The sequence below is a fragment of the Meles meles genome, chromosome 16, assembly GCF_922984935.1.
Source record: "Meles meles chromosome 16, mMelMel3.1 paternal haplotype, whole genome shotgun sequence".
NCBI classification, from domain to species: domain Eukaryota; kingdom Metazoa; phylum Chordata; class Mammalia; order Carnivora; family Mustelidae; genus Meles; species Meles meles.
Window position 1 is genome coordinate 67,966,103 of NC_060081.1, and position 23,421 is coordinate 67,989,523.

General features: G+C 43.9%; 2 protein-coding genes across 2 annotated transcripts in view; one reads left to right on the forward strand and one right to left on the reverse strand.

Annotated features, from left to right (window-relative positions):
- Positions 1-23,421, forward strand: part of SYS1 (SYS1 golgi trafficking protein) — a 38,337-nt gene that overhangs the window by 9,011 nt on the left and 5,905 nt on the right. The window lies entirely within an intron of this gene.
- On the reverse strand, positions 1,019-3,891 carry TP53TG5 (TP53 target 5; the record flags this gene model as incomplete). The annotated part of the gene is made up of 3 exons (XM_045981630.1): positions 1,019-1,957; positions 3,415-3,545; positions 3,706-3,891. Coding segments are annotated over 3 exons (813 nt in total), but the record flags the coding sequence as incomplete, so codon positions are not given.

Below are 23,421 nucleotides of genomic sequence, written 5' to 3' on the forward strand. Positions count from 1 at the left end.
TGAGGGCGATCCCGACTGCATGGGGTCGACCGGGCCTTGGGGTTGGGGCTTGGGCGTGTGGTGTCCCACGGGAGCTGCAGAGCCCAAGTCCTGACATTAGGCCTGACATTTCAAGGCCCAGCTGACACCCATTTGTTGACACCCAACGCCTCAGTAACAATGCACGTGAATGACAGGCTGGATGGATGTGCTCTTGTGCCATTTTCCTTTCTTCGGAAAATGGAATGGGGAGCAGCCCGCAGTTCTAGATGGAGTTCTGGCCCCGTCACTTCCTCGTCGTGTGGGCCAAGTCCCCTCTGCCTCGGTGGCGCCACAGGCTGTCATCTCGTTGGCTTGCAGGGCCATTGTGAAGCATTTGGCACCCAGAAAGTACCTGACAAATGACCCGGAAAGTCCCTTCTGTGACCGCATAGAGAGCACTTGTCGGCAGGCCAGCTTGCAGGGATGGGGAGGGGTGCAGCTTGCTCGTTTCTGCGTGCCACGTTCTAGGCTGACCTGAGGGGCCTGGGAATGGGGTGGAAGAAACCTAAAATCGTGATGCACACTTTCCCTCCCCACCTCGGTCGAGGGCCTCTTTCCTCCATCCTTTCCAGTCCCAAACAGGCAGAGGCAGCGGTAGTATTCTTCAGTTCCCAATGGGAGATTTTATTTGTAGACTCGTGAATTTGCCCACCCATCCCTCCCGCTCGGATGATTGCGCCGCACACGTCTGGCTCCCGTCCCAGGTCGCGCCACCTGTGAGCAGAGACCTCGGTGTTAGGAGCAAAGAAGGCCGCCAGGGGGCGCTGCCGTCCGGGGAGAGGGCTCAGGGACCAGGGCCTGCTGAAGTCAAGCGTGATGGAGATCTGGGTTTTGTGAAGGGGAAAACTCCCTTTCAGCTGGACCCCCCCAAGCCCTCCATCTCTTCCTCTCTTGGGACCTCGGTTCTCTCATGGAAGGGTGGAGTATTTTGTTTTCTTTATTCTTCTAAATTTTTTTTACCCCCTAAGGAACTTTTTGTTCAGAGTAAACCTTTGAAACATAAATGAACGAAACAAATGTGGGGTGGTGATTTGGTCTAAGAGGGGATGGGATACGGCAGAGCTCTACCTGACTGCCTTCCCCTGAATTTGGAAATCCCTGAATTCCTTTACTCAGACTCATGACTGAGATTCCGAGCCTTTGCAATTATGGACCCTCCTGAGGCCTCCAGGCAGGGAGACTCCCCACCTCAGAACCCCCACTTCCAGTGCTCCTCCCCAGAACCCCTATTTGGGCCTTGAGAGGCCCCAGCCTAGCCACCACCCTGCTGTGCGGCCTCCATCCATGATTTCCCCCTCTCTGGGCATTGGGGGGGGGTCCCCTTAGCACTGCTAGATAGCCATAGCCCCCAAAAGTCTGAATCCTGGGCCTCTGACGCTGGGGCCCAGCTCCACATTTGGCTCGGGGCCCGTGTCTCACCCTGGCCGGGCCGTGGTGGTGTCACACTCTGTATGGATGGCACATGGGTAGCTCAAGTGATGCAGAGCAGAAGCGGGTACAGCAGCGCTTGACCCAGCGCAGAGCAGACGGTCTGCACATCACCCGGGGCCCTGGGAGGTGGATTCGCGTGGGCAACCCCTCAAACCAGATCCACTGGTCAGCTGCTTCCAGCTGCTGCTTGTCCCCCGCGGGAGTCCTATGCTGGTAGGTCTTCAGGAAGACGATTCGGGGGTCCCCAGTGGGTGATTGCCTCCCCTGAGCTCCAGGGCAAGTGGTCAGGCCATGGTCCTTCGAGGTCCTGGGGAGCTCGGGCTCCACCTGCGCCTTGCTCTGGTGTGCTGCTTTGGGTGACTGCTGGACCTTGTTCTCCTCCTCCAGCCCCACCTTGGGCTCCCCTGTGGACTCTAATTTCTTGGATTCCATTATGTTCTTGGGGCACCCAGCATCTGGGAGCTCTTCGGTACCTTGTTCCACTCTATTACAGACATTGCTGCTCCTGGCACAGGGAAGGAAGGCAGTCAGCGGATCAGGATGAAGGCTCTGGTCCTCCAGCCTCGCCCTGAGATTGTTGCTATGCAACCAGCTCAGGGGAGAAAGCTGGAGAGGACCAGAAAGGAAACTTCACCACCAGAGGCTTTGTGCCTGGAGGCAGGGGAGGTGCTAAGGCCTGGCGAAGGGCCAGGAGAGGTTGGGGAGATGAGAGACAGTGACCCGTGGTTAGGACATCCAGGACTGGATGTTGTCTGTGTGGGCTGCTGGCCAGGGTTCTGCCTCTCTGGATTGCAGTTGATGGGGTGAACTAGTCCATTGTTTTCAAATTGTGCTCCAAGAAACCTTGTTTCTTGAGATCTCTCAAATGCTCTCCCCACCCTGGGGAAGGGCAGGGGGAGGGTAGAATCCTTTTCTGCCCAACACAATTGAGGCCTGAGGAAAGATACTCCAAGAGAGGGTCTACTGCTTTAAACAGTTTGGAAAACTATGGGACGAGAGAGGCCTGACCTGTCCAGCCCAGTGTTAACTGACTGCCTGCCTCTAGGAGGCCAGCTCAGAGAGAGGAGCTCTGAGAGGGGGCGTTAGCCTTCCAGTGCTAGGAGACTTGCCCCAGGGGTGTGTGTAATAGACTGAGTCCTCTGTAAAGTGGCAGCATTGTCCTAGCTGAGTGTGTGAGGACTCAGGCTCAAGATAATGGCAGTACCGATGATAATTGCCACCACTGAGTGTCTGCGGTGCATCAGGCCTGGGACCCTCACACCAGCCCCACGAAGTAGCAGGGAGTGAAGGGACAGAGTGGCTTGGTGAGCCCAGGCTTTCAAGACCGACAGCCCAGGGTTCAAATTTGCCTGTGCCTCTTACTGCCTGTCTGATCTGGGGCAAGAAATTTCACCTCTCAAAGCTTTAGTTTCCTCATCTGTCAGACTGGGATATCTCTGTTCACCTAATAGGACTGCTATGAAGAATTAACTAGACAGGAAATGCTTGTGAAGTACTTAGCAGGTGCCAAATAAATATCAACTTTCTTAATATTCTGACATGTTTTTTGAGGAAGCAGAGCCTTAGCAAGATGGCTGGTCTGCACGTGAATCTCTGGGTTGTGTGGATTTGAGGGTGGGGAGGAGGAGGAGGAGGGGCCCCTCTTGCTTGGGTGGTGCCCAGTTAGTGGTTAGTCCCATAATTGGATGATTGTGACAATGGTTAGGATCACAGCTCTGATACCACGCAGGGGTGGCTTCAAATCCTAGCTCTGTCACTTACCGGTTTAGTTAGCTCGGACAAGTCACTGCCCCTATTGAGTCTCAGCTCCCCATCAGTGAGCTGGGGCTAATAGATGCCTTTATCATAGATCCCTGGTGAAAGTTAGGTTTTCTAAATTTGTCAGCATAGACAGACAATGCCTGTTCCCAGTGAAGATAGCCATTGGGTCCATGTTGGGGGCCAGGGGTGTGCCGAGCTCACCCAGTGGAGATCCCAAGGATCTTTGGAACTCTGAGCAGTGAATTCCAACACCTTTTGGCCAGGTTATGCAGTTCTTGGATCCGGGGGTTCGAGCTCTTGAGCAGCTTCAAGAGCGACAAGTTTTTTAATACCTGCCAGGGTTGAGAAACCAGGAAAACAGAAGCTTCAGCTTTCTTGGGGTGGCCTCCCACACCCCACCTAGACTTTGGCTCAGCTCAGTTCCATGCTGGGCCTGGTGACTCCTGGGTCACTACAAGCCTGGCAATCCCAGACCAAAATGGGGCCCCTCACCATCTTAAGTCGGTTCCGGCCGATTACTTTGCTGACAGGTTGTGGTATCTTGTCCTGTGGTTCTTCATCTTGTATCTGAGAGACAGAGGGAGAGAATATGCGAACGTAGGAGAAATCCCCCCTGAACGCCTCTACTGTGCTGCTCCATTTGGCTGAGCATGGATTGACCAACCTCTGGGAGTTTTGTCACCTTGGTTTGGGGGCAGAAATGGGGAGCCATTCTAACTCTCCTGACCTCCCTTCACCCTTCAGCTCTCCCTTCCTCTCCCCTCACCCCAGGTTGGATAGCTCCTGCTCTGCGTGTGGTCCAGCCCCCTCTGTGTCCACTCCCAAGTCCAACCTTGGAAACCATTCTATTCTTGGGCCTCTTCTTTGCTGATGGACTCATACTGGGGCTGTGAGACCTCAGAGACAGATGGAGCAAGACTGGTACCAGACACCACCTGCTCCCTGCCCCTCTCGGTTGGGCCAGCACTCAGGCTGGCCATCAGGGTGGCTGTGCTGGAGCTTCCAGCTAGGGGAGCTGTGACATCACTGAAATTTGTGACAGCAGCAGGGCTGGGTCTCCAAGGAGTATGTGTGTGGCAGGGGTGGAGGGTGAGGAGGAAACTCCCATCTGTGGAAAAACCCAATAGGTACCAGACAGAGGCATACACTGTCAACACTTCCTGTGAGGTAGGAGAATTGTCTCCTCTTTTTAAATAAAGAAGCCAAGGTTCAAAGAGTTTAAATAATTTACTCAAGGCCACACAGCTGGTTAGTGGTGGAGCTGGAAATTTAAGGTCTGGCCGTCAACACATGAAACCAGGCATTCCCAGCTATGCCCATCTGTTCATTCGTGTCATATGTTGACTGTGCGCCTGCTACATTTGTTATTCTAAGCACTGAAATAAAAGACAGTTCTTACCTTCAAGGAACGTACATTCTAGTGGGGGAAAATGAAATAGTGGGTGTGCTTGTGACTGTTTTACATTTGGCTCTCTGAAACAAAATGTGTGTGTGTGTGTGTATTATCAATTTTACTGATAGAAATCTAAAATAAAATTCTACAACACTCTTTGTTGTTATAAATTCCAAAGAACCAGTTCATTCTCTTTTTTTTAAGATTTTATTTATTTATTTGACAGAGAGAGATCACAAGTAGGCAGAGCAGAAGGCAGAGAGGGAGGGGAAGAAGGCTCTCCCTCAAGCCAAGAGCCCGACGTAGGGCTCGATCCCAGGACCCTGAGATCATGACCTGAGCCAAAGGTAGAGGCATAACTCACTGAGCCACCCAGGTGCCCCAGTTCATCTTTAAAATATGCTTTTCTTGGATTTTGCCTAACTCCTATCCATAACCGACCTATGGTTGCAAAGGATGAACAAGTGGAGTTCCCACATAAATGCTGGCATTTTCACTTACACTAAACAGGAAGAAGAAGGTACAAAAGTGAAAGAATAAAAATGGTCGAAGTTCACTCATTCATCCGTGACATATTGACTTATCTGCTGTATTGGATCAGAGTTTTCAAATACCGAAAGTGTATTTTCTCAGATTTTTTTCACGGTGCGCTGTTTATAGTGGACTAGCTACAGACGGGACATATGTGTTTACACTTAATTGCATTATTAACATCTCCTCCGTTAGTTTCTTAAGGCTAGACCAGGGGTCAGCAAATTTCTTCTGTAAAGGGCAAGATCATAAATATGTCAGGCTTCGCAGACTGTATCATTACAGCTGCTCCCCTCTGCTACTGGAGTGTGAAAGCCACCACGGATGTTAGCAAATGAGTAGGCATGGCTGTGTTGCAATAAAACTTTATTTACAAAAATAGTTGGAGTGGATTTGGCCCATGATCAACCCCTGGTGTAGACAATCAATAAAATAATAAATCAAAACCTGATTTATAACAAGTACCTGTGTCTCTAGGGTTAAAAACTCCTACCAGGGCTGATTTCAGGCTACCAGTGTGATGTCACCGAACACACAGTTGAATGGAAATGCACAGTAGCCTACCATTCTATCCACTGTCGTCCTACAGATGGGAAGATTCTCAAGAGCATAGACAGTAGCAAAAGGTAGCAAGCAATTGGAAAGTGATGAGTTTGAGCATTTTTCACCTTTGTTTTTAACATCATTAATTTAATTAAGTTTGCATAGTTTAATTCTTAAGATTGCTATGCTTAATGACCGGTCAGCAGAGTTTGTGGAAGCATAATAGGCTTTTACAAGCCCTTATGAGTCAGTTCCAGCACACCACTGTCATGGCAGAGGGAAATAAGTATGGGAAGAAACGTAAACAGGGCAGAGAGCCAAGGGAAAGCAAAGTAAAAGGTTTGCTATTATTAAAAAGGGTGGAATGGGCAGCATTCACCAAGCAGATGAGATTTGAGCAGGGACCTGAAGGCAGACTGGAAGCAGCAGGACATGAGGGTGGGGAGGGGGCTTGCGGTGAAGGGCTGGGGCAGCGGAGGGCTGCTCTGAAGGACATGCCTAGCTGGCTGCATGGGTAACTGGAAGAGCCTGTGGAAAACAGCTTCCCAGGCCCCAGTCGTTCAGCCAGTCCGATACCCAGTGGAGTGAGAACTACTCTCCACCATACCGCCTCTAGGGCAGGGGGGTGTGCAGGCATAGGGGCTGCTTAGCTCTGCCTTTTAGGGGTGACAGACCAAGCCTAGGCTACAGAACATCTTTGTCCATGTCAGTGTCCTTTATCATTAGGGTGAAGGGGGGAGGTTAACGTATTGTGACCCAGGGGAGAAACCTGGAGGTGACTCAAGAGTGGGGGATACTCCCTCTCCCCTTCTCCCTTCTGTCCAACCACTACTCCTGGCTCTTCTTCTTGCCGGCACGAGTTCAGCCCTTACCACGTGGACTCTGGTGGGCTGTCTCAGGGTCCTTTACAATGGCCACTCAGCGCCCGGGTGTCAAGGGCCTGGGGACCCACCGTGTGCCACACACTCGGGAGAGCAACATTGCAGGCAGAGCATGCTTCCTCTCAGGAAGTTCATGGGCCCGGGGGGAGGTACCGCTAGAATATGGGCTTTCCAGTGACAGAGAGTTTTGTCTGTTCTATTCATCGATAAACCCCCAGAGCCTGGTAGGTCAAAATAAGTATTTTTTGAAAAAGTGAAGTAAACAGTATTACCAATGACAAAGGTAATCCCAGGGACTGGTGGACTCCAGAAGACCAGCCCCTGGAGGTTGGACAAGTCTTCGTAGACACAGTAACGAGGAATGAAGGAGTGGAAGTTGTCCAGGCTAGGCTGCTTGTTCTGAAAAGAGGGAATTTTGAAAACATAGGTGTGGAAAAGAATTATGAACAGTTATATGTTGCTAGAGTAGAAAGAAGGGGCCCAGAGTGCCGTGGCTGACTGTTTGGGGCTTTCCCACCAGGAGACTTGGAGGTTGGAGTCTCTGAGGCTCCAGAGATGCCCTGGAAGGGCTCCGGCAGCCAAGGCAAAGTGGCTAGATTTGGTGCTGGGGGCCTGGCCTGCTAGCTCTTCCACTCCGTTCTAGTCCGCGCTTTCCCCCTCACGCGCTCACCTCCCTCAGAATTGGTGTCTCTCTGAGCATTTCACCTCCACAGGGCGGGGAGTTCTCCATGCCCAGACTCTATTCCAGCAGAGACTCCCACAGCTCCCATGTTCCATCTTGTCTGGTCCTTCCATTCACACAGGAAACCTGCTGGTGGGGAGGGAGACTTATCCAGTGACACCCAGCCTTATGGACCAACTCCAAGGCTCTAGAGTGGAAAATCACCACTCTTGGGGTGCCTGGGTGGCTCAGTGGATTAAGCCACTGCCTTCGGCTCAGGTCCTGATCTCAGGATCCTGGGATCGAGCCCCGCATCGGGCTCTCCGCTCCTCAGGTGAGCCTGCTTTCTCCTCTCTCTCTGCCTGCCTCTCTGCCTACTTGTGATCTCTCTCTCTGTCAAATAAATAAATAAAATCTTAAAAAAAAAAAAAAAAGAAAACCACCACTCTTTTTCTCCTTCATTGTGGTGAAATACACATAACATAAAATTTACTGACTTAACCATTTTCAAGTGTACAGTTCGGTAGAGTTAAGCACATTCTCACTGTTGGGCAGCCATCCCACCATCCATCTCCAGAACTCATTTTTGTCTTGCAAAACTGAAGCTCAATACCCATTAAACATTGACTCCCTATATCTCCCCCTTCTCCCAGGCCCTGGAAGTCAGACTTCTGCTTTCTGCCTCTAGGAATGTGACTGCTCTAAGTACCCCTTGTAAGTGGAATCATACAATAGTTGTCCCTTTGTGTCTGGCTTATTTCACTTAGCACAGTGTCCTCAAGGTCCATCCATGTCATAGCCTGTGTCAGAATTTTCTTCCCTTTTTAAGGCAGAATAATATTCTACTGTATACCATATTTTGCTTATTCATCTATCCATGGGCACTTGGATTACGTCTACCTTTTTTGGCTATTGTGAATAATGCTACTAGGAACATGGGTATATGAATATCTCTTTAAGACCCTGCTTTAAATTCTTTTGGGTATATACCCACAACTAACTGGATGATACGGTGATTCTATTTTTAATTTTTTGAGGAATTGCCGTGCTGTTTTCTGTAGCAGCTGCACCATTGTACATTTCCGCCAACAGAACATAAGAGTTCCAGTTTCTCCACATCTTCACCAACACTTATTTTCTTCCTCCACTTCCTCTTTCCTTTCTCCTCCTCCTCCTCCTTCCTCTTGCTTTCTTTCCTCTTCCTCCTCCTCCTTCTTCCTCAGATAGCAGCCATCCATAGGGTGTGAGGTCCCGCTCTTGTTTCCTCTCATAGTTTGTGCTTTGGATTCTTTAAAGTCAGGTTTATTGGGATATCTTCTAATTCAGTAAAATTAGTTCTTTTTAGTGAACAGCTCCATGAGTTTTGACAAGTGCAAACCATCACAATCAATATATAGAATGTTTTATAATCCCCTCAAGTTCCCTCCCACCCCATGCAATCTCTTTGCAGTTAACCCCCTCCCCTTTCCTGGCCCTGGAAACAGCTGATGTATTTTCAGGCCCTACAACTTTGCCTTTTCCAGACCATCACATAAATGGACTCCTGCAGTGCAGAGCCTTTTTTTTTTTTTTAAGATTTTATTTATTTATTCAACAGACAGAGATCGCAAGTAGGCAGAGAGAGAAGAAAGGAAGAAGGCTCCCTGCTGAGCAGAGAGCCTGATGCAGGGCTCCATCCCAGGACCCTGAGATCATGACCTGAGCCAAAGGCAGAGGCTTTAACCCACTGAGCCACCCAGGCGCCCCTGCAAACCCTTTTGAATCTGGAATTCTTTCCCTTCACACAACGCATCTCAGATAAGCACATCTCAACAGGCAGTAGTTTGTTTTCATTGCTGAGTAATATTTCACTACTGAAATGAGTATGCGACTGTGTGTTTCCTAATCATGGAAGGACATCTGGACTGTGTTTTACGGTTTTGATTAAGGTTACCAAAAGCACTTGTGTGCAGGTTTTTGTGGGAATATAAGTTTTTATTTCACTTGAGTAAATACCTAGGAGTGGGACTACTGGATCAGATGGTAATTGTGTGTTTAACTTAATAAGAAACTGCCAAACCGCTTTCCAAAGTAGTCATTCCTTTTTTTATATTCCTGCCAGCAGTGTGGGACAGGTCTACTTACTGCACATCCTGGGCAGAACTTGGTATTGTTGGGTTGTGTTTTTTAAATTAATTAACTTATTTGAGAGAGAGAGCATGAGGGGGAAAGAGAGAGAGAGAATCTGAAGCAGACTGTGCACTGGGTGTAGAGCCCGACACAGGGCTTGATCTCTCCACCGTGAGATCATGACCTGAGCTGAACTCAGGTGCTCAACTGACTGAGCCAGCCACCCAGGTGCCCCAGGTTGTGTTTTTTAAAAAGCCATTCTAGGGGCACCTGGGTGGCTCAGTGGGTTAAGCCTCTGCTTTCAGTTCGGGTCATGATCCTGGGGTCCTGGGATTGAGCCCGCATCAGGCTCTCTGCTCAGCAGGGAGCCTGCTTCCCCCTCTCTCTCTCTGCCTGCCTCTCTGCCTACGTGTGATCTCTATCTGTCAAATAAATAAATAACATCTTTAAAAAAAATAAATAAATAAAAATAAAAAAGCCATTCTAGTGGTATATAGTGGTACCTTACAGTAGTGTTAACTGACGTTTCCCTAACAACTAATAATCTTGAGCATCTTTTCATGTGCTAATTTGCCATCTATTTATCTCCTCTGGTGAAGTGTTTGTTCAGGTCTTTGGCCCATTTTTTAAAAATTGGGTTGTTTTTGATGTGCCTGGGTGGTTCAGTCATTTGGGTGTCTACCTCTGGATCTTGGCTGGAGTATTGATCTTGGAGTCGTGGGTTTGAGCCCCAAGTTGGTCTCCACACTGGGTGTGGAGCCTACTTTTAAAAATAATAAAAATTGGGGGTTTTTTTGGTACTGTTATGTTTGAGAGTTCTTTGTAAATTCTGGATCCCTTTGTCAGACATATGATTTACAAGTATTTTCTGCAGTTTCTGGTTTATCTTTTCATTTTCTTAACTGGCCTTTGAAGAGCAAATTCTTAATTTTGATGAGGTCCAATTTATCAGTTTTTTTTAATGGATTATGCTTTTGGTGTCGTGTCTAAGAAATATTTGTTTAGCCCCAAATCACCAAGTTAGTAATCACTTATTCCTGTGTTTTCTCCTCAACACTTTATAGTTTCAGGTTTTTATATTTAGGTCAATGACTCATTTGCATTAATTTCTTAAAATATTTTATTTATTTATTTGACAGACAGAGAGAGTACTAGTAGGGGGAACAGCAGGCAGAGGGAGAAGGACTCCCTACTGGGCAAGGCTCCAGATGCAGGATTTAATCCCAGGACCCTGGAATCATGACGTGAGTAGAAGGCAGACACTTAACTGATTGAACCACCTAGGCGTCCCTTGGATATTTATTTTGCATTAATTTTTATATATAGTGTAAGGTATGAATCAAGTTTCTTCTATATGGATATCTAGTTATTTCTACACAATTTGTTGAAAAGACTGTCCTCTTTCCTTTGAATTCCTTTGCACTCTTCTCAACAGTCAGTTGACCATATTCGTATGGGTCTACTTCTAGATTCTGTTTCTTTGATTTATGCATCTATCCTTTTGCCAATATCATACTGTCTGGATTCCTTTACAGTAAGTCTTATACTCTGTCTTGATTACTATAGCACTTTATAGTAACACTCAAAATTACATAGTGAGTTCTCCAACTTTCCTGTTCTTTTTCCCCCAAGTTTGTTTATTTAAGTAATCTCTACACCCAACAAGAGCGGCATGCCTTCTGACTGAGCCAGCCACGCAGGCACCCCTTCTGTTCTTTTCAAAATTGTTTTGGCTATCATGCTTCATTTGTCTTTCCTTATGAATTTTAAAATCAGCTTGTGGATTTCTGCACAAAATCCTACTAAGATTTTGACGCTGTTCCTTAGACTTTTTGTTCTGAGTTATCCTTTCTTTTTTGGGCACATTTGCGGTTGAGTCATTTTTCTCAACATGCTTCCTGCCAATAAAATTTTGAGGTTCAAAGGCCTCTTTTAATTTTTCTCAATTATTTTTGTAAATTCTGAAATGATTGTCGCTCTGTAGGGAGTTGTGAAAGTAGTACAGTTTCCTCCAGGGGTGGCGCCTTACAACATATACAGTACCAAAACCAGGAAACTGACGTTGTACAATGCACAGACCTAATTCAGATTTTAGCAGTTTTACATGCATTCACTTGTGTGTGTATGTTCTATCACCACTAAGACCTCCTTTGTGCTATCCGCCCCTCTCCCTGCCATCCATCCCTAATCCTTAGAAACCACTAATTTGTTTTCCTTCTCTATAATTTTGTCATTTCAGGAATGTTATGTGAATAGAACCATAGAGCATGTGACCTTTTGAGAGGGGCTTTTTTCATTCAGCGTAATGCTCTTGAGATCCACCCATGTTGTTGCTGTATCAATAGTTCCTTATAAACTTAAAAAATCACTATAGATTCATAGAAAATTCCAAGAAGAAATATGCATGGAGAGCCTATGTCCTTTCACTCATTCTCCACCAATGGTAACATCTTACACAACTACATTATAATATCAAAACCACTTGTTGATCCATGCAACCATCACCACAATCACGATGCAGAGCTGTGGTGTCCTCCCAAGGGTTCTTCACTCTCTTTACCCACCCCTCTTTCCTCCCACCCTACCCCCTGGCAACCCCTCTTCCTTTCTCTAATTTTGTTATTTCAAGAATGTTATATAAATGGAATCTTACAGTATGTAACATTACAAGTTTGGCTTTTTTTCACTCAGAATAATGCCCTCAATATCCACCCAGTTGTTGCATGTATCAATAAATTCCCCCCCCCTTTTTTTGATGAATTTTATTCCACAGTACGGAATGTACCACAATTTGTTTAACTATTCACTCATTGAACAACATTTGAGTCGTTGCTAATTTAGGGCTATTATAAAAGCTGCTGTGAACCTTCATGTATAGGTTTTGTGTGGACGTAGTTTTCATTTCTCTATAGTAAATGCCGAGGAATGCAATCACTAGATCACTAGTGTCTGCTTAGTTTTCTAGGAAGACACAAACTCTTTTCCATAGTGACTATATTATTTTACATTCCCACAAGCAACATATGTATGATCTGTTTTCTCTGCACCCTGACCTGCTCTTGGTGTGGTCACTATTTTTTAAAACTATTCTAGTAAGTGTGTAGTGATATCTACACTACACTTGTAGTGTAGTGTAGTGCGGTGTAGATACACCATGGTTTTAATTTGCATTTCCCTAATGGCTATTGATACTGAACATATTTTAATGTGTTGTTTGCCACCACTCTATCCTCTTTGATGAAATTACGGTCTTTTGCCCATTTCCTAATTGGATTATTTGTTTGCTGTTGAGTTTTTAGAGTTCTTTATGTATTTTAGATTTGAGTCCTTTGTAATATACGTGGTTTGAAATATTTTCCCCATCTATATGCCTTGAATTTCCTCTTTTGGTCTTATTTTGCTGAGTAGGACTTCCAGTACCATGTTGTGTAAAGGTGATGAGAACAGTCGTCCTTGGCTTGATCTTATCTTTCATCAGTAAATATGACGTTAGCTGTAGGTTTTCCGTAGATGCTCTCTATCCAGTTCAAAGTTACCCTCTTTTCCTAGTTTGTTGAGAGTTTTCATAATAATGGACATTAGATTTTGTCTAATGTTTTTCTACCTCAGTTGATATGGTCATGTGAATTTTTCTTCTTGAGTTCTTTACTATGGTAGATTATATTAATTGATATTTGAATGTTGAACTATGCCTGAATGCCTGAATAAATCCCACTTGTTTTTTTTTTTAATTTTTATTTTTATTTATGTGAGAGAGAGAGAGAGAGCATGAACAGGGGGAGAGGCAGATGGGAATGGAGAAGCAGGCTCCCTGCGGAGAAGGGAGCCAGACTCAGAGCAGGACCCTGGGATCATGACCTGAGCCGAAGGTAGATGCTTAATTTAACCATTGGAGACACTCAGGTGCCCCAAATCCCACTTGGTTTTGGTGTTTAATTCTTTTTATTTATTTCTGGATTGAATTTTTGCTAATATTTTGTTGGAGATTTTTGTGTCTGTTTCTGTAAGGCCTCTGGGTCCTTTATACAATACCTATGCTACCCTTGAACTGGTATAGTGTTACTTGAGAGTAGACTTAAAATAGTTGTAAATATATATTATAGACTAGGGAAATGACTGAACTTTTTTTTAAAAGAAGTGTAATTGATAGGCTAAGAAAGGCGAGAAAAATAGAACGACATAAAATGCTCAAAACAAAATAAAGCAGAAAAACAGGCGAAGAAAGAAAAGGAAATATGGTGCCTGGGTGGCTCAGTCATTGGGTGTCTACCTTTGGCTTAGGTCATGATCCCAGGCTCCTGGGATCAAGCCCCACATCAGGCTCCCTGCTCAGTGGGGATCCTGCTTCTCCCACTCCCCCTGCTTGTGTTCCCTCTCTTGCTGTCTCTCTCTCTGTCAAATAAATAAATAAAGCCTTTAAAAAAATAAAGAACAAGTACAACAAATAGTTATAAACATGATCAATATTATGGCAGTTCTATCAATAATCGCTTTAAGTGTGAATGGCCTGAATATATTTTAATTAAGAGACTGGAACTGTCAGAGTGGACAAAAAACCAAGACCTAATTATATGTTGTCTAAAAGAACCCCACTTTAAATATAAAGCCAAAGATAGTTTAAAAATAAAGGGATAGAAAAAGACATGCTAACATGTTAGGATGCTAACACTAATCAGAGGAAAGCTAGAGTAGCTATATCAATTTCAGGTAAAGCAGACTTCAGAACAAGAAACATTTTCAGGGATAAAGAGGATCATTAAATAATAATACCGGAGTCCATAATCCAAGAAGACACAATAATCTTTAATATGTATGCCCCTAACAGTAGAGTGTCAAAATATGTGAGGCAAAAACCGGTAGAACTCCAAGGAGAAATAGACAAATCCATCATTATAGTTGGAGACTTCAACACCTTTCAATATATATAAATCAAATGTGCAGAAAATCAGTAAGTGTAGAGTTGAACATCACCGGCAGTGAACTTGATCTAACTGACATTTATAGAATACTTCATCCACTAAACCGCAGAATACACATTCTTCTCAATCTCATATGGAACATTCATGATAGACCACATTCTGGGCCCTAAAATACACCTGAATGATCTAAAAGAATAGAAGTCATACAAAGTATGTTCTCAAACCACAGTGGCATTAAGTTAGAGACCAATAATCATAGCTAGAAAAGTCCAAGATATTTGGAGATTAGACAGTACACTACTAAATAATACCTGAATCACAGAAGAAATCTCAAAAACACCTTAAATATATTTTGAACTAGGGGCATCTGGGTGGCCAGGTAAGTGTCCAGCTCTTGATATCAGCTCAGGTCATAATCTTGGGGTCATGAGATCGAGCCCTATGGAGGGCTCTGCTGTCAGCAGGGGTCTGCTTGAGATTCTTTCTCTCCCTCTGCCACCCCCCCCAACCCTCCATGTGTGCTCTCTCTCTCTCTGAAAATAAGTAAATAAAATCTTTAAAATTTTTTGAACTAAATGAAAGTGGAAATACAACTTATCTGAAGTGTAGGGTCAATGAAAACTGTGCTTAGAAAGGGAAATTTATAGCACTAGTGCCTATATTGGAAAAGAGGAAAGATCAGAGATTAATCTAAGTTTTCACCTTATAAAACAGAGAAAGAAGGGCAGTTTAAGTCTAAAGCAAGCAAAAGAAGAATAATAAAAATTAGAGCAGAAATCAGCGAAATTGAAAACAAACACAGTAGCGAAAATCAATGAACCCCACAAGTTGTTCTTTGAAAAAGTAAATAAAATCAACAGAACTCTAGCCAAACTAACCAAGGAAAAAAGAAAAGAAGACACAAATTAACAACGTCAGAAATTTAAAAGAGGCCACCACTACTGATCCTAGGGACATCAAAAGGATAATAAAGGAATATCATGAACAACTCTGTGCCCTGCAATTTGATAACTTAGATGAAATATGTCTATTGTGTTGTTTTTTTTATTTTGGTACTGTCTTTGTCTGGGTTTGGTAATACTAACTTCTTGAAATTACACTGAGAAGTGTTCCTTCGTATACTGTTTTCTGAAAGAGATTGTATAGAATTGGTATTAATTCTTCTAATAAATATTGGGTGGATGTCTCCAGTGAAACTATCTGGTGCTGGATATTTCTTTTTCAAGAGATGTGTGTGTGTGTGTGTGTGTGTGTGTGTGTGTGTGTTTTGCATTGACTACAAATTCAATGTAATCATTATAGGGCTATTTTTATGATCTATTTAATGTCGGGTGAGTTTTGGCAGTTTGTACATTTTGAGGATTTGGTCCTTTTCATCTAAATTGCCAAATTTGTGTGTGTGGAATTGTTCTTAGTAGACCCTTATTATCTCTTTAATGTCTGGGAGCCCATAGGGATATCCTCTGTTGCACTCATGAAATTGGTAGTTTAGGTCTTCTTTTTTCCCCTTTGTTCAATTTTGTTAGAGGTTTGTCCATTTTATAAATCTTTCCATAGAACCAGCTTTTTGTTTCTTTGATTTTCTCTATTGTTTTTCTATTTTCAGTTCTTCGGGATTTTTGCTCTGATTCTAGTTTAAGGCAAGAACTTAGATTATTAATTGGAGGTCTTTCTTCTTCTGAAAGTAAACGTTTACTGCTGTAAATTTCTCTTTCAGCATGGCTTTGCTGTGCCCCACATATTTTGATACTTTGCATTCAGCTAAATTTTAAAAAGTGTTGTTGAGATCTATACTTTGACCCACAGATTTTTTAGAAGTATGTTGTTTAATTTCCATGTGTTTGGATTTTCCTGTCATCTTTCTGTTACTAATTTGGATCTGTTTGATTCCGTTGTGGTCAAGGGAACACACACTGCATAATTTTGATTGTTTTAAGTCTCTTGAGGTTGTCTTTGAATTTAGAATATTGTCTGTTGGGGTCAATATTCCATGGGTACTTGAAAAGAATGTGTATCTCAGTGTTGTTGGGTGGAGTGTTCTCTAAATGTCAGCAAGATCCTTTTGGATGATGGTTTTGTTAAGTTCTTACGTATTCTGCTGCTTTTCTGCTTAGTATTTCTATCAGTATTTTATTTTTTTTTTAAGATTTTGTCTATTTATGTATTTATTGACAGAGAGAGAGAAAGAGAGAGAGAGGGAGAGCACAAGCAGGGGAGCAGCAGACGGAGAGGGAGAAACAGGCTGTCTGCTGAGCAGGGAGCCGGATGTACCGATGCACAGCTCGATACCCAGACCCATGACCTGAGCCGAAGACAGATGCTTAACTGACTGAGCTGCCCAGTTGCCCCTGTATCAGTATTTTAGAGATGTGTTGAAGTCTCCAACTCTGGTAGTGGATTTGTCTGTTTCTCCTTTCGGGTCTATCAATTTGGTGCCTATACATTTAGGATTGCTTTGTCTTCCTCATGGTTTGACTCTGTTATCATTATGTAATGTAACCTCTTTTCCTGGTGATTTTCTTTTATCTGATTTTAAGATGGCAGATTCTGCTGTCTTTTGATTACTGTTTGTATGGCATATCTTTTTCAATCCTTTTACTTTCAACCTCCGTATGTCATTATACTTGAAGTGAATTTCTTGTTGATAGCTTTTATTTGGGTCATTTTTTCATATGTTATTTTGCAGGTCTCTCTCATTTTTAAATGATATATTTAGGCCATTTCTTGTTCATATAATTATTTGTGTCTTAGTGCTTCCATTTGCCATTTTATTGTTTGTTTCCTCTGCTTTTCATTCCTCTGTTCCATTTTTCCACCGTTCCTGTGTTACTCAAATATTTTCTAGGATTCCGTTTTTTATTTAATCTATGGTGTTTTCTTTCTTTCCTTAAGAATTTGTTCTTTAGGGGCACCTGGGTGGCTCAGTGGGTTAAAGCCTCTGCCTTCGGCTCAGGTCATGATCCCAGGGTCCTGGGATCGAGCCCCACATCGGGCTTAAGAAGCAGGGAGCCTGCTTCCCCCTCTCTCTGTCTCTGCCTGCCTCTCTGCCTACTTGTGATCTCTGTCTGTCAAATAAATAAATAAAATCTTAAAAAAAATAAGGGGGAAAAACTGTCAATTTAAAAGAAAAAAAAGAATTTTTTCTTTATTTTTTTTAAAGATTTTATTTATTTATTTGACAGAGATCACAAGTAGGCAGAGAGGCAGGCAGAGAGAGAGAGAGAGGAGGAAGCAGGCTCCCTGCTGAGCAGAGAGCCCGATGTGGGGCTCGATCCCAGAATCCTGGGATCATGACCTGAGCCGAAGGCAGAAGCTTAACCCACTGAGCCACCCAGGTGCCCCAAGATTTTGTTCTTTAAAGTAATCTAAACTCACAACCCTGAAATCAAGAGCTGCATATTCCATGGATTGAGCCAACCAGGGGCCCTCTTTGGTCATTCTTTTAGGGTAGGTCTTCAGACAGCAAATTCTCTTAGTATTTCTTTCGTTTGAGAATGCCTTGATTTCTCATTCCTCAAAGGTCTTCTCACTGGGTATAGCATGTCAGAGATAAACAAATTATTTAAAGTAGGAAGGACAGGGATGCCTGGGTGGATCAGTGGGTTAAAGCCTCTTCGGCTCAGGTCATGATCCCAGGGTCTTGGGATCGAGCCCCGAATCGGCTCTCTCCTCAGCAGGGAGCCTGCTTCCTCCTCTCTCTCTGCCTGCTTCTCTGCCTATTTGTGATCTCTGTCTGTCAAATAAATAAAATCTTAAGAAAAAAAAATACACTGTTGTAATAGGAAAAAGAACCCAGTGTAAACTGAAGTCAACTTTGATTTGTACAAAGATGACTCAGCATCTTAAGGAATTTGGGAATAGGGAGGGGTTGAGGGGGGTGCTCTGTAGAGTTAAGGAAGTGAAAATTTGCAGAAAGCAGAAAGGGGATATTGGTCCATGTGAAACCCATCTAGGTTTGCTAACTGGCACTATTGATGTTAGGCTCCTACCCTCCCACGGAAGATGTGTATCTTGCTGTTGGCAGACAGGGGTCCTATCTTCAGGGGTTGGTGGGAACAAACAGTGAATTCAATTGGCAGTCTTGCATTTTCTCAGGCAGTCACTTTAAGGGGTCTGGGGTCATCCTAGGGATTAAGTCTTGAGCTGTTAAAAACTATGTTAGTGTTTGTTTAAATCTTTATAGACCAAGGTTAAGGCCTGGTCAAAAAGAGGGCTCAGAGGATCCTGGGCAGAGCTTGGTCAAGGAGAGTCTTTGTCCAGCACTCTGGATCGACTGTTTGCCGTCACGGCTTCAAACTGCTGTGCTACTTTTATTCTGGCCTCCATGGGTGGGGAGAACCTGCTGCAACCGAACTGCAATTCTCCTCTCCATAAGATAGCATTTCTCTATCTCCGTAAGATAGCATTTGACTTGAGTTTTCAGAAGTTTGATTACGGTGTGTGTTATCATGGATTCATTTGGGTTTATGTTGGAGATTCAGTGAGCCTTTTTGAACCTGTAGGTTCAGGTCTTTGTTGAATTTGGGAAATTTTCAGCCATTATTTTCTCGAATGTTTTCTCGGCCTCACTTCCTTTTCCTCTCCACCTGGGACTCCAGTGACAGAAATGTTCAGTCTTTTGTTACTGTCTCCCAGGTTCCTCAGGCTCTGTTTGTTCGTTCGTTCTTTCTTAATATAATTTTCTCTCTTTTTCAGATTGTATATTTCTACTGTTCTCTCTTCAAATTCACCAATGCTTTCATACATTATCTCCATTCTTCTACTGAGCCTCTCCAGTAAGGTTTTTGTTGTTTTAAAATTTGGTTTCTATATTAATTTCCTAGACCTGCCTGCTGTAACAACTGGTTTGATGGCTTAAAACTATAGAAGTTTATTTCACACAGTACTGGAAGCCAAGAGTCCAAAAATCAAGGTGTTAATTCCATCTGTAGGCTCTAAGGGAGACTCTGCCCCATGGCTAGCTAGCTTCTGGTGATTGCCAGCAATCCCTGGTGTTCCTTGGCTTATAGACCTATCATCCTGGTATGCCTCCATCTCACATGGTGGGTATCTTTCTGTGTTTTCACATAGTCTTCCTACAAAGGGGACTAGTTATTGAATTTAGTGCCCACACTAAGCTAGTATGACCTCATTTTACCTAATTATTTCTGCAAAGACTCTATTTCCAAATAAGGTCATGTTCTGTAGTACTGAATAGACATGAATTTTTAGAGAACGCTGTTCAACCCAGCACAGTAATTTTTTCTTCAGTTCTAAGATTTCTATTTTCTTTATGTCTTCTATTTTTTCCCCCTGAGTTTTTTTCATTTTTTAATTTATTTCAGGCATGTTTGTTGAAGCATTTTTATAGTGGCTGTCTTAAAATCAGAGTCAGATAAAGCCAGCATGCTGTGATCTGTTGTTTGTCTTTTCTTACCCAAATTGAGATTTTTCTGGTTTAAGGTATGATGCATTATTTTCAGTTATTACCTGGACATTTTGGAAGTTATGTTATGAGACTCTGGGATCTCATTTAAATCTTCTGTTTTAGCAGGCTCAGATGACCTGGGCCAGTGAGACAAGAGGTACCAACTCTTTACCACCAGGTGAGAGTGAAAGTTGAGGCTAGGTGCGTGACCCCATTCGTACCACCCAGTAGGGCAAGGGCAGGGTTATCTCATTATGGCCAGACAGAGATTGACATCTAGGCTCTACACTTGACCTCCTTTATACTGGGGGAAGGGAGTGTTGCCTCATTATTGCTGGTTGGGGATGGCAGTGTGATTCTGCACATGGTCTCCTCTGATACCATGGAAATGGGGAGGGACTTTTAAGGAGGGGTGCTTGTTACTGCTGGGCAGTGATGAAGCCCAGTCTCCCACCTGGTCTCCGAGCTCTCACACCACTCAGAGGTGAAGTGGGGGAGTTGCCCTGTTACCTTTGTTAAAGGACAAATATTGAAGTCTGGCTTTCCCCCGTTTTTGTTAATCGAGGCTGGGAATGGTTTTTCCTCTAGTATTGCTGGAGTAGGACATTTAATGTCAGAAGATTTCTGTCTTGCTAGGGTGCCCCTTTCTCAGTCCTTTGACAAGAGAAAACAGGCTTTTCATGGGGACAATTTTTACCTGTGCCTGTTTGGCATTTCCAGGTTGCAGTCTTCTCCAGACCCCAGCAAAAAGGAAACCTACTAGGTTTCCTGATCTGCCTTCTTATGTTTGTTTGAGGTATAATGACCAGCATTTTAAGCTGTACTTAGTGGGAGGGATAGAGAGGAATGCATCTACTCCATTTCGTTCATGACCAAAAATCCTGTTTTTATTTATACTCTCTTTATCCCTATACATCCAAGCTGGAGATGTTTCTCGATCTATAATCCTTTTAAGAACTTGTAGGTCACTCTGAATCTTATTCAGGGCACTCTAATAGACAAAAGCCATGCCCACAATTTCTTTGAAATAAACCCTTCTCTGCATTAGGCTTCTGCTGGAATGGCTAAGGACAACTCCCCCAAGCTTTCTAGAACCCCTGTTGTTTGAGTCAAAGGATTAGTGAGGCACACCTATAATTTCTTTAGAGATCTTTTATCTGACTGAATTAGTACTCTGAGGCATTGCCTTTAATCTCCCTGAGATGTAAACTCAAGATTTTGTAGCAATAGTTTCAGTTTCATTTTTTTTTTTTTTAAGATTTATTTATTTGAGAGGGAGAGTGAGAGAGAGAAAAGGGAAGGGAGGGGCAGAGGGAAAGGGAAAAGCAGATTCCCCTGATGAGCAGGGAGCCCAACAAGGGCCTCCATCCCAGGACCCCGGGATCATGCTCTAAGCCGAAGGTTAAGCTTAGATGCTTAAGGTTAAGCTTAGATGCTTAACAGACTGAGCCACCCAGGCGCCCCCTCACTTTCATTTTTGGACCATGTTGTTTTAGATGTTTTCAGTGCCCTGGATTTGAGGTTTGCTAGGAAACCACTTAATGTTTTGATCATTGGCCATTTGGAGTGGCTGAGAATTTCGTAGCACGAAGTCCCAATTCCCTCAAATTTAACAATGCTTCCTTTTAGCTCTGGGTTTCTCTGCCTTGGCACTGCGGACACTCAGGGCAGGATGAGTGTTTGTGTTGGAGGGTAGTGGTGAGAGGGGCCTGTCTTGTGCACTAAAGGATATTTAAGAGTATCTCTGGCCTCTACAAACTAGATGCCAATAGCAACCTCTCCATTCTGATAACCAAAAGCATCTCCAGACATTGCCAATGTTCCCCCGGGAGGTGGCCTTGCTGTCACTTGGGAACTGCCTCTTTATTCCTTTCTCCCTGCTAGCATTTTACTGTCAGCAGCAAGAAGAAACTAGGTGGCATCTTGACCACCTTGCTTGGCAATGTCCGCAGCTCGATCACCCAGTTCATTTGGCACACTCTCTGCTCTCCTCTTTACTGCCGGCACGGGTCTGCTAGGCTCAGGTGTGTTAACCTCTGGGTCCTGACATAATGAGCTTCCTCTTCCCATGGTTTCCAGGAGCGTTTACCCACTTTCCTGTCTGTCCTGGCTGTGGCCTTATTAAAGGCCTGAGGCTTCTATCAGCAGCTTTTCCAAAGCCTTTTGACAGCACTCTTCTCGGTTTGTGGCCAGTTCTAACGCCACTGCCACACTCTGGAGCTGAAACAGCAGCGCTCTAGCCCAGTCCTAAAGTCTCTGCACCATACCTATTGCCCGATTGCCGCATGGCATTACACCTTAGCAGTTTGATACAAGTATTCGGTATCGCAAAGACTTTGGACAGCTGGAATCCAGGAATGCTCTCGCTGAAATGGTTCTGCCTCAGTCTCCTCAGTCTCTCACGAGGGTGCAGGCAAGCTGCTGGCCAGGACTGCGGTCCTCCCAAGGCACTACCAGGGCTGGTGGATCTGTTTCCCTGCTCACTCATGCCGTTTGCTGGCAGGCCTCTGCTCTTCCTGGCTGTTGGCTGGAATCTTCTCTTGCTTGCCACGTGGGCCTCTCTGCGTGGCTGTTGACAACATTGTAGCTGGCTTCCCCCAGAGTGAGGGATCCAAGCAACAGAGGACACACACCCAAGATGGAAGCCGTGGTCTTTTGTTTTTTTTAATCCTGATTTTGGACAGGATCCACCATCATTTCTTACTGGTCACCTGGAGTAACCTTGATTCAGTGTAGCAGAGGACTACACAAAGGTATGGCTAACAAAAGGCACCGAGTACTGGGGGCTATTTGGGTGGCTGGCTGCTGCATTTCAATTTCATTCAATTCAGGATATTTTTCTAATTTTCTTTTGGACTTCATTTTTGACTCATGAGTTATTGTGAAGTGTTGCATTTTATTTCCAAGTATTGGGGGGGTGTTTTCCAGGTATCTTTATTAGTTATATAGCTATATTTCAATTCTCGTATAGTCATATCAACATTTTATATGATTTAAACTCTTTTGATGTGTTGAGGTTTGTTTTGTAGCCTAAACCTTGATGGATCTTGGTGAATGTTTTATGTGCAGTTGAAAAGAATGTTTACTGTTGTTAGTAAAGTGTTCTAAAAGTATCGGTTGGAACAAGTCAGTTGATAGTGTTCAAGCTTCCTATTATGCTCCCTTCTCTGTCCTGCCTACTTGTTTTATTGATTACTGAGAGAGCAGTATTGCATTCTCTAACTGAAATATAGATTTTTGTCTTTCTATTTTAGGTCTATTGGTTTTTACTTCATCTATTTTTGAAACTCTGTTATTAGATGTAGTTACATTTATAATAGTGGAGTCTTCTTGGTGAATTGAACCTTTTATTGTTATGAATATCCCTCTTCATCATTGGCAATAGTCTTTTTGAAGTTTACATTTGTCTGGTATTAATATTGCCACTCCAATTTATTTTGATTACTGTTTGTATGGTATATCTCATTCCATTCATTTACTTTTTTAAAAAATTAATTTATTTATTTGACAGACAGAGTTCACAAGTAGGCAGAGAGGCAGGCAGAGAGAGAGGAGAAGCAGGCTCCCCGCTGAGCAGAGAGCCTGATGTGGGGCTTGATCCCAGGACCCTGAGATCATGATCTGAGCTGAAGGCAGAGGCTTTAGCCCACTGAGCCACCCAGGCGCCCCCTCCATTCATTTACTTTCAACCCATATATTTCTATATAGTTAAATTGGGTTTCTTGTAGATAGTACATTATTGCCTTTTGCTTTACTTCCCACTC